Source organism: Cyprinus carpio, chromosome A2 (genome assembly GCF_018340385.1).
Source record: "Cyprinus carpio isolate SPL01 chromosome A2, ASM1834038v1, whole genome shotgun sequence".
NCBI classification, from domain to species: domain Eukaryota; kingdom Metazoa; phylum Chordata; class Actinopteri; order Cypriniformes; family Cyprinidae; genus Cyprinus; species Cyprinus carpio.
This window is the reverse complement of record NC_056573.1, coordinates 12,561,525-12,573,001: the sequence shown is the minus strand read 5'-3', so window position 1 is coordinate 12,573,001 and position 11,477 is coordinate 12,561,525. Positions and strand designations below refer to the sequence as shown.

Here is an 11,477-nt window from a genome sequence, read left to right as displayed (position 1 = left end):
GGCCTGCTTTGAAGATATATTATAATTTTTGACGACTTTTAGGGGTCTATTAGGTCTATTAGGAAGGTCAGTACCTCCAAAACTACCACAATTCGCATCCTGCTATATATTCGCAGGCTGTATAAGTTAAATTATAAATGTTGGGCAGCCCCGCGCGCAGCACGATGGGGAGTCGGTGGGGAGACTGTCCTCCCCGAGCTCTCTCTCACAGGAGAATCTAGACGCTCCATGATCTCTCAGCATGCCTACCTGGACGAACCGGTCCAACTGTTCCTTCAACTGCAGTTGGGATGAGAACGCGACATACTGGGGATTCGAGCACCCGGTCAACATTTTCCCCATTCCAGTGCTAACCGGGGTCACCGTCACCTGCGTGCTCTTCTTCTTTGTAGGTGTAACGGGGAATCTCATGACCATTTTGGTGGTGACAAAATACAAGGAAATGCGAACCACCACTAACTTGTACCTGTCCAGCATGGCCTTTTCGGATTTACTAATTTTTCTCTGCATGCCTTTGGACTTGTACAGAATCTGGAGGTACCGACCTTGGAATTTCGGCAACATACTTTGTAAACTCTTTCAGTTTGTGAGCGAGTGTTGCACGTACTCGACCATCCTGAACATCACTGCTCTCAGTGTGGAGAGATACTTTGCTATTTGTTTTCCTCTTAGGGCAAAGGTAGTCGTGACCAGGGGTCGCGTGCGGGGGGTCATTTTGGTCCTCTGGATAGTATCCTTCTTTAGTGCCGGACCTGTATTTGTGCTCGTCGGGGTTGAGCATGAAAATGGGACAAACTCGTGGGATACTAACGAATGCAAAGCGACGGAATATGCCATTAGGTCTGGGCTCTTAACTATTATGGTTTGGGTCTCCAGCATCTTTTTCTTCTTGCCGGTGTTCTGCTTAACTGTTCTGTATAGTCTCATCGGGCGAAAGCTCTGGAAGAGAAAGAGGGAGACGATTGGGGAAAACGCTTCGAGTCGTGAAAAAAACAATAGACAGACAGTGAAAATGCTGGGTAAGTGCCCGGTTTCACCACAGTATCAGGTAACCGCGATTAAGTTGTTTATCATTTGCGCACTTTACGCACAAGCGCATCTATTACGCACGGGATGTGCTTGGCACAAAACAACAGTACAGTCCTGCATACACTAAAATTGTGTTGGTAGGGAAGCTAAAAAGATAAGAGAAGGAGAACAGAATGCTGATATATCCAATTTTTGTGAAGTATTTCTTTATTGTACAAAATTGAGCAGGTGTGAATAATTATAATTGTACTTTAAGAACAAAGATAAGTGATTAAAAAGAGGAGACACTTGTCATTTTGTGTTCTATAAAGAAAGATGTTATGCTTTTTTTATTATTAATGAAAATGTTCATTTTAATAAGGGAGAAACAGTTGATACAAAACTTTTATAAAATACGTCCAATAAAATCTACAAAAATACATATTTTTATTACTTAAACATTATTTAAAATAAAATTCACTTTAAATTTACAAAATCGTATGTTAAGAAAAATGCGGGAAGTCACGGGAAAATTGTGAGCTTTCTGTTAAGTCATAGTTTACACGCGTTTTGATGTTTCTTAATGTGGCATTTGTGCATGACTAATAATGTTTTTTCTTGCTGCAACAAGGTGAGGAAACTGCTACTTCACCACTCAGTTACTTTCATTCCCTCTCTCTAACAGCTGTGGTGGTGTTTGCCTTCGTGCTCTGCTGGCTTCCCTTTCATGTTGGACGTTACCTGATCTCCAAATCCACAGAGATGGGCTCTCCTGTCATATCCATCATCAGCCAGTACTGTAATCTCATCTCCTTTGTACTCTTTTACCTGAGTGCAGCAATCAACCCTATTCTGTACAACATCATGTCCAAGAAGTACAGGATGGCAGCTTGCAGACTTTTTGTACTGCGTCATACCCCACGAATAAGCACATCAGTGGTCAAAGGAGAGAGTTCCCCATGCTGGACAGAATCCACTGCCAGCCTGTGACTGTGAAAGACTGTCTTCACCATCAACAGCCATTTCAGACCTCATCTTCTGCTGCCACCATGTTGTAAGATGATAGTTCGCTAATTAGACTAAAGATCAACATCCATATCTCATACATTTTCTGACAGATCAGGGAAAGTTTGGAAAGATTCAATTCTTTAACAGCCATTCGTCCATCCAAGCTCAACATTTCATTAGATGCCTTGATGTTTTATAAAAAAATAGAGAGATAAAAAGGGGGAGGATAAAAAGATAACTTCAGTTGCCTTAAATCTAAATGAAATCTGGAAGACAAAATTATCACTGTAGATACAGCAACCTTTTGCACCCGATGACAGGGACTGCAGAGGTGATGCCGTTCATTTGCATTGTGCCTGTATGCATGTCATGCTTTCTTAGCAAGTGCTGTCACTTTCTTTATGTGTGTGTTAATAAGGCTCTACTACAGAACTGAAGCAATACAGAGAATTCAAAAAGAAGAAATGTAATTAAAAACATAGAAACATAAGTCAAAATTGCATTCGTCCATTTAAGTACTCAAACATCATAAAAGCTTGCTTTTTTTGTTCTCAGTGTTTCATGTGCTAAACTATAGGTACAGAATTAGCCAGTTATACAGAAGAGTTTCATTTAAAACCACTGCAATAAATGTTGTGACAGTATACTTGTACGTGAACAAGTCCTCTTACATCCAGTAGTATTTGTTGTAGAAACTGCATGTGTCTTGTGTTCTAAATGATGTACAGTATAGAAACTTTAATATTTGTATATTGTAAAATATGTAAATATACCCATGTTCCATTGGATATCTGTTGTGTTGGAGGTTTTCTTTTCACTAAAAAAAAAGAGTGTAGAAAGTTTACCTCAAAAATTGCTAGTAAATTTCACAATTACAAAGAAACGTCAAGTATAACAGTGAATTAAATGTGTAAAAATTTTTAAAAGACTAAATTTTTAGAGTTTTTCTCTATTCTGTTTTTATGGCTGTTCTGTAAGTCTGAAATCTATCCATATCACAAACAGATGGAGTGACAGCTAGAATAATAATTCAATCTAGGACTATGTGGTCATTTGCAGAAATTATAATGGGCTTCAAATAAATAGTAAGTGAAAAGCAATGCAATGTTCAGTTGAGATGGTCCCATTCTTCATCAGGTTCAGTGGATTTTGGGTTTCATGAAATCTTGTTACAAATCCAATCCTGTGTCCATGTGCAAAGTCTGACTGTTGGTGTTTTATTGATGTCAATCGAAGGTCAGGGCCTCCAGACCGAAGAGAAAGAGAATAAAAGAGGAGAGCAGTTTCATAAATCAGTCAGATCTCCTTACGAGGCAGAAGGTGATGCTGCAAAATGAGATTGTCTGTTCACACTTGCCACTCCTGCCTTCCCTCACCATAAAATATATAAAAAAGAAAATACCACAGCCCTGATGGAGAGGGGGCGTGCATGTAAACACTCTTCAAAGTGTCAATTACAGGTCAGTTTTAAATAAATGTGCACCATAGCTGGACAAACGGCTTTTAATGATCGACTTCAACTAAGAGACTCTTTTATTAAAAGTACAGGCTAATAAAAGTCCGATTTTAATTAGTGATTGCAGTCAATTTCCACAAACAATCTTCACTTGGTCGCAGACTGACATCAGTTGCACATACAAAACAGTCTATTTGTAAGCTCCAACTGCTTTGGCAACACAAATGTAACATTACTGGTCATGCCATAAAAATAAGCGCTCTGCTTTTCAGGCAGTCTGATATTCAGTATTTATTATAAAGCTATTCATCATTTCACTTTGCACTGGCTTGTTAACCTTTCTGTATGAATGAGTATCTGCTTCAACAGGTTCATATGAAGCACTTTTGCTGGTGGATGAAATTGGACTAGCAGCTTCGATGAACAACATCTTTCTACGTCAGACACCTCAGCACTATTGTAGGACAGTATTTCAATAATTCCTACTCGGTGGGTTTTTGAGAATAAGGACATGATTTGAAGTTAGCAATGTAAAATATTGTACTAGATGATCAGTATTTGTACTCACTGCAAGGGGCTTTATTATTCATGGCATGCAACAGACAAGAACCAATGAGTGACTTCAACCATAAGCTCTAACTTTTATATATGAAAGATTTATATCTCCAGTACAAAATACAGTCTGTCAGAAAAAATTAAAACATTTATTGGGTATAAATATATTACATACACGCTAAAGATACAGTTAAGTCTTACATACATAGGGTAGTATTTGCAAAAATCTATACATTAACATTGATATGGCAGTTTCTTTTATATATATGCATATGAAATTGTCTAACATTTACAATACGAGAAAAAAATTATGACTTTAAAAATTGTAGATCATGACAAGCCTGGAATGTTTCATATATTTTTCCTTTTCTTTCTTTTTTTCATATTTTTTTTTTAAACAGTGAGGTAAAAATACACTTTTTTTGGAAAATAGTTGAATACATTTCTCTGGGATGACTGAGAGCTGACCGATCTCCAGACATCATGTTCAAATTCATTTTCATATTTAAAACAGAGCACAAATAAAAGAGAAATAAACCAAAATAAAATGCAATATAAAAATACAAAACCGAACTTGGGCCACAAAATAAAAGTTGTGTTCAATAGGACCAATATGATTACAAACAAACAAAAAATACTTAAAGAATACAAATAAAAATGTAGATTGCTGGTTAAGACCAAACACTACTTATACAATGGGCAAAAAAATAAAATAATAATAATAATAATTCACTCACTTTAAAAGGACGCCAATGCACTTCCAGACTTTTCACTAAACATCTGTGGGTCAGTTCTACAGACATTTCTGGCTGCATGATACTCTCAATTTGAAAGAAATAGCAACAATGAATAGGAAGTACAGTTTTCTCAAGATAACTCTAATAAAGATTAATATTTCGCTTTAAAAAGTGCTTCATTTCTGTTAGTTGTCATACTATATATCTATATATCTCTATATATAATGTCACTTGCCTCAAAACAGTTTGATTGTTTTTCTTTCCTTTAGGTGTGAAACAGCATGTAAGATTTCACCTCAGAAAGATTACTCAAATAAATGGCACAAATTTCACTACTAAAAAAACTGTAGTCACAGATGAAGTTTAACTTAAACGTATGTTTTTCCTTTTCAAGAAATGATGTTCTAGTGTCACAAAAGATTTCTCAAGTAACCCTTTAAATAATGATAAAAAGCAACATACAATCGGACAATCCTCCGCTTTGGCAAACAGTAAGATAAAAGCGTTATAACACTCTTTTTAGCAGTGCCAAATGTAGCTACGTACTGTATGTCCCATAACACACACACAATTAAAAAATAAAACAGATTAAACATTTGCTACAGTTCTCTATGAAAAGTCAACTAGCTGGAGTTCTGATAGGAGATGAGCAGGCATTTGGATATATAGAAATGTTTCAGCATGGTACATGTTACATGTTCCCAATTAATGAAAGACATAAACATAACCAGAATTATGAATGAAAGGAATGCTGGCCTTAATCGTTAATCTATAATACATAAAAAAAATTAACTGAAAAAAAAAAAAACATGCTACAAGAAACAGAGAGAGAGACAGAGAGAGAGAGAGAGAATAGTAAATAACTACATCTCTTAATTTCTTGAAAAATAAATAAATGAAGATTGCACTTTAATTGCCATTTAAAGTACTGTATGCAATAGATAGTATAAATAACCCTAAAGAATGATACCTTACTTTCCCATTAACTTTGGCAAAGGTATTCTGAGCTAGTAAACGATTTGCTTACGAACAACTGGAGCAAGGCACAGCTTAGGTGAGAAAACAACGCATTTAAAACTGCAGAGGCAGATACAACGGAATGACGCTACTGATGACTGCAATATCAGAATCATTCGGCAACGTTTAGTGTTTTCGCAGCATCCTCTCAGAAACATCGTATCTACTGCTTCACCTCTGAAAAGTCCATGTCCCTGAGGTACAATACAGAGAGTCAGTAAAGGGGAAGAAACCCTTCCCCATGTAGTTCTCATTTTTTAGAAACCTCCTAACTGTTCTGCAAGTGTAACGTGGGAGACACTCTTTGGATCGATGGGAACTGCTGGTTTGTACCTTTTACTTGGCTAAAGATGCACTGCAAGCACATCAGGCTGTTTTGGCATGGTGCAGCGGGTGGAGGAGTCCACTGCTGCTTTTGACAATAACCTTGATCGAGCACCTTAGAAATGTCCAACTGGATTTCACGGATTCAAAGATGATGAAACATTTAACTAGTTGACACGTAAGGGTCGCAGACAGAACACGACGGGCGAAGTCCCGAGGACCAACGCCATTCACAGAGTGGCAAAACAGGCTATTTCGGTTTCACAGCTACGCACTGGCTATTGTGACTCCAGCCATCAGCTGGTCCCTGGATCTTCAGACACCACACAGAGCCCAAAGTCAGTCTGAGAGGGCGACGTAAGCCTAGCCAAGTCAATCGAGGGGCAGGAAGGCAAAGAAGTAGCACTGTGTCACTGCACCTTAGGACTAGATGGCCAGAGAAAGAGGGCGTGTGGTGGCAAAGGGCGTCGTTACCGAACGTGTGGCATGTCTAACTTCCCTCACCCTCATCCGCCACCACTACTGACCACAGGTAAAGCACCATAGATTGTGAACTGACACACTCCAAAAGAGAGATCTACTTCAAACTCATCGTTACTTATATTAAAATAGCTCTATAGAATCTTATAGATTTATATTCATATTTCTATATATTAGATAACTGATTCCGTTCGTAGGAAAAATAAACACACAATAGCAGCATCACTTAAACCACACTTGGATTGCAATTTGCTTTGGCAGCAGGGGGCTTTACAACAGTCTCACTACGGTAACAGTATTTCGTGTTTCTGAGAAGGATCGTGGTGATGCGTACTGTGATGTACAAACTGTGAACATCACGTGATTATGTATTAAAAAAAAAAAAGGAACTGGGTGAACTGTGATCATGGGTATTACATCATCTTAAAGCTATGGCTGTGAAACAAATGCTGTGAAGCACACTTGGATAAACAAAGTAAGGCCATGAATGTGGAGAAAAAAAACAATACATTTTTCTCCCAACATATACGTACACTTAAAGGGATACAAAAAAAACGAAGCATGCAAAAACAGGCTGTCGCGCAACTCTTCGTAAGGCTTGATGGCATGGTTTTGCTTCCCCCAGGAGTTCAGAGCAAATCCACATGCTGTAAAAGAGTGAGCGACTCAGCGATGCACAGGCAGGCTCGAAGGCATCAGAGAGCGAGAGAAAAGAGGATGAAAGACAAGAAGAGAGCCTGTATAACATACTCTGCCTACAGTACATCGCGTCGGATGTTTACTTTAAGTGTTCGTGTTTCTCAAAATGTTTTTTTCCTTGGCTGGCTGCTGGTTCAGAGTTCCTATTCGATCTTCACTTCATGAAGAAGTATTCCACCACAAAAGCGATGAGGAAAGACAGGGCCGCGAAAGCCCCGACTAAGACTGCCGCGAATCGTTCGTCTGTGGCGAACATGCCGCTGGGCTTCAGGGTCTCGGCTGAGTTGAGCTCTCCGGGTAGTGCGAGCTCCGTACGCCGCAGGGTGAAGAGCGAGGATGGGCTGAGTGGGCCACAGAGCTCCTGCGTGCTGTCCTGACACCGGCGACACACGTACACACGGAAGCGATAGTCTGTGTTGTTCTGCAGGCCAGATATCTGGAAGGTTGTGTCTTCTCCCTTATATAACTGAAAGAGAGAGAGAACGTTTGTGAAAAATATAGCTTTACATTCTAAAACTAAGTAAAACTTTCTACAACGTCCAACTGGACACCATCAGGAATTGATTATATTCCGTGGTCAATATAATACATCTATGGCAGTATGTCGACCACAGAAAATTATTTTAGTTATAATTTCAGCATTTTCAAATGATGTAAACTATGAAGGCCACTGTTTCTGTGAGTTAAAAGCAAAAATGAGACGCTCTTGTTATCAGGGTTATTATATTTAACTAAAATTAAAACAAACTAAAATAAAAAAAATAAAAAATAAATGTTACTTGAATAAATGTTAAATGAAATCAAATAAAATATAAAAAGTCAGTTTATCCCCAAGAAACTACATAGATATAAAGTAATAAAAATGAACAAACACAGCAAAATTACAAAAACTTTAGCTGAAATTAAAATGAAACAGGAAAATGTAAAATTAAAAACGGATTAATATATATATATACACAGTATATATATCTCAATAACTAAAATAGAACTGCTTATTGTTTTATAATGATTATTATTAATATAATATATACAGTATAACAAATAATTATAAATGTTATTAACACCAATAGCCAGGAGTTAAACTTTAAGACCTTCATTGTTTATTCCAGTTGCATGGATAAAGTGCCACGGCACGATCAGTATAGAAAAGTTGCACTAAGAATTTTTCAGTCAATTTCTTTCCCCTCCAAATACCCATTAACACCTTTCAGCTCTGTATCAAAGGTCTGGAGAGGACTAAAAATTTGATTTGAGTAAGTAAAGGAAAAAATCCGCTTTATAGTGCATACCAGACTCAGGCTACTTTTTATGTCCAAATAATGTATCAAAGAAATACATAAGCTAAGCAAATACGTTTGGAAATTGACCCTTTCAGCAGTATAATGCATTAAAAAAGATAAACTTAATATAAGTTATTTCTGACAACCCCTTTTTGACAGCTACTATTTCATTATTCCATTAGCAGAGAGGAATGAAACAGATGCCATTTGAGTTCAAAAGAGCATGTAAAACTGATGTAGCAATTACTTATGAGCAGACAAAATATAAATTAAAACAAGCTGAATCGATGAGAACTAAAACAAAAATAAAATAAAGCACAGCAGAACAGTTTATTCAGGCCCATGAATAACATTTCATGTTACAGCACAGGAGGGCTTCACTATTTGTATCACTTAGTTTCTATGTTTTCAATACAATACTGGATATACAGCAGTCGATACTGAATGTTTAATCATTGATGCTCATTTCCTTTATGTGTACATTTATTTTACTATTTACGATTTGAGCTTTTAGTTTTACATGTTTCTGTAGTGGAATAAGATGGCAAAATGGAGACGTACACTAGTTATGAGTTCACACAGACACCCTAGAACCACAGCAAACAGAAGGTGGCATCTGCTGCCATTAAACCCTTGCTTCTCTTTAAATGCAAACAACACACTCATCACTTCTCACATCCATTTTAACAGCTCACAGGACAAGGAACACATTAACATAGTAATAGGAACCATGCAAGCTACATTAGACATCAGAGCAGCAGCAGTCGTGCCCCAACAGAAAAATATCCCTGTGGAGGAAGGGATCTGATTGGCTTGCTCTGGACAGATCCCTAGAGAGACTTTGCGGCCTTCACAACCAGTCAGTGGATTTATGATTCACAGGCTGATATACTGTACTAATGTGGCCATTAAATGCAAAAAATGACAGCACATTTGTAAGCGAACTGACAAAAATTTGTGCAATAATGTCACTTGTGCAGTGAATGATAATAATTCTCTCTCTGAGACAATCCAGGGACTCAAACACAACTGCCACAAAAGTCACTGATTCTTAAAAATCAACATCACAAAATTAAGAACAAAACTACATAAAATTCACAAAATCAAAAAAACCAAGAATAAAGTTATTACAGAATATGTATAAATATCTGTCAATGTAGAACATTTTTAAATGCATGCTGTTGTTTCCTTCCATTGCATGAAGTATGATAGATGAGCTGGGTGTTGGTCTCTATAAAGCCATCAGCAGTGGCATCAACATCAGTTGCAGAATACTAATAGTCTCAGGCAGAGGATACAGACCTATCATCCTGCTTCTATCTCAGACTTAGTCTGTGTGGATGACATCTCGATCTTTTCCTTTTCCTTGAATAACAATGCACTGCAAAGAAACTTAATGCCTTTTCTGTTCCACCAACAGGTGTGGATATATTAATACAAATTTAAGTTCAATGTAAAAAAATAAATAATAATCACAAATGACCCAAGATCATTAAAGGAATAGTTCACCCAAAATTTGCTGATAATTTACTCACCCTCAGGCCAATCAAAATATACTGTGGATGAATTTGTTTCTTCATGGGAACAGATTTTGTATATGCAATACAATCTAAATAGTTGTCTCGAATTAAATCCAATTTTAAAAATGATCTAAAAGGACTACTGAATTATATGTAACAAAATTCTAATGACATTTTCATAGAAATATAGAGCATATGTTTTTTATGCAAATGAGATGACTAAAGAGCACTGTGTCGTAATATATACATTTTACTATGAATGCAATGCAGTACAAATTATTAAAATGCAGAATAGTTTTTTTCCCTGTAGAAATGAACTGAATGTGTTAAAGTGTTTAGATAAATTAATAAATAATTAATAAAATCTCACCTGTTTGTAATCAGACTCTCGGCCCACCAGCACCTGTAGGATGTAGAAGATGGGGTCTCCTCTCATTGGTGGAATGCTCTCCCAGCTCACCTCACACACATTCCCTTCCATCTGTACCACTTTAGGAGCTAAAAGATAATACACAGGTTCAGCTGTATAAGCATCAAATAAGTGCCCATCCAGTACATAAACACATACTGTATGTGGCATAAAGCAATATGCAAATATTCTTGAACAAATATACTCTACCTTTGAGAGCAGGAGGAACAGACTTGGTCGTATGGAAGGTGTGTACTTCAGAGAAAAGGCCCTCTCCTGCCTCACTCACAGCTTGAATCCTGAGACAGTAGCTGCTCGACTCATTTAGTCTCTGTACCTTATATGTGTGGCTTGGGCCTCTGTAGATTGTAACAAACCTAAACCATAAACATTTCATTTATGTTATTGGTGTGTAACCAGGCACCAGTCAAAAGTGTAGGGTTGAGTTTTGTTTTTTTGTCTTGTGCCCATTAAGGCTGTATTTATTTGATCAACCCAGTAAAAACTATATATATATATATATATATATATATATATATATATATATATATATATATATATATATATATATATATATAAGCTGAATATATATATATATATATATATATATATATCGTTTATTCCTGTGATGGCAAAGCTGAATTTTCAGCATCATTACGCTAGTCTTCAATGTCACGTGATCCTTTAGAAATAATTCTAATATGCTGATTTGGTGCTCAAGATTTTTTTTTTTTTATCATCATCAGTGTTGAAGACAGTTGTGCTGCTTAATATTTTATGTTAAAGAATGCTCTTTTATCCCCATTTGTGTGTTTCTAACACAAAGAAAGGACATAATGACATTGTAAAACAGCCCCAGACTTCAACAAATTTTATTGAACTTTTCTTGGTCTCAATTACAATAAATTAGGTGCAGATTTCTGATATTGGCATTGGTCTCTTGGTATCCTCATGCCATGTCCCATCCTAGCACAACACCATCAG

At 36.9% G+C, this 11,477-nt stretch overlaps 2 protein-coding genes across 3 annotated transcripts in view; one reads left to right on the top strand and one right to left on the bottom strand.

Moving 5' to 3' along the window:
* On the top strand, nt 1–2,784 carry LOC109105612 (growth hormone secretagogue receptor type 1). The gene is made up of 2 exons (XM_019118879.2): nt 1–1,019; nt 1,694–2,784. Exons 1-2 carry the CDS (start codon nt 242–244, stop codon nt 1,996–1,998), a joined length of 1,083 nt encoding a protein of 360 aa, XP_018974424.1. The 5' UTR covers nt 1–241; the 3' UTR covers nt 1,999–2,784.
* A 1,371-nt stretch (nt 2,785–4,155) lies between these two features.
* Nucleotides 4,156–11,477, bottom strand: part of LOC109105099 (fibronectin type III domain-containing protein 3B-like) — a 122,744-nt gene continuing 115,422 nt past the window's right edge. For both annotated transcript variants that reach the window (XM_042773608.1, XM_042773616.1), the window contains exons 24-26: nt 10,704–10,870; nt 10,455–10,582; nt 4,156–7,750 (exon numbers count right to left, since the gene is read on the bottom strand). In XM_042773608.1, coding sequence (XP_042629542.1) covers nt 7,439–7,750; nt 10,455–10,582; nt 10,704–10,870 — 607 coding nt within the window. In that variant the 3' untranslated portion in view covers nt 4,156–7,438. The remainder of the gene's footprint in view (nt 7,751–10,454; nt 10,583–10,703; nt 10,871–11,477) is intronic.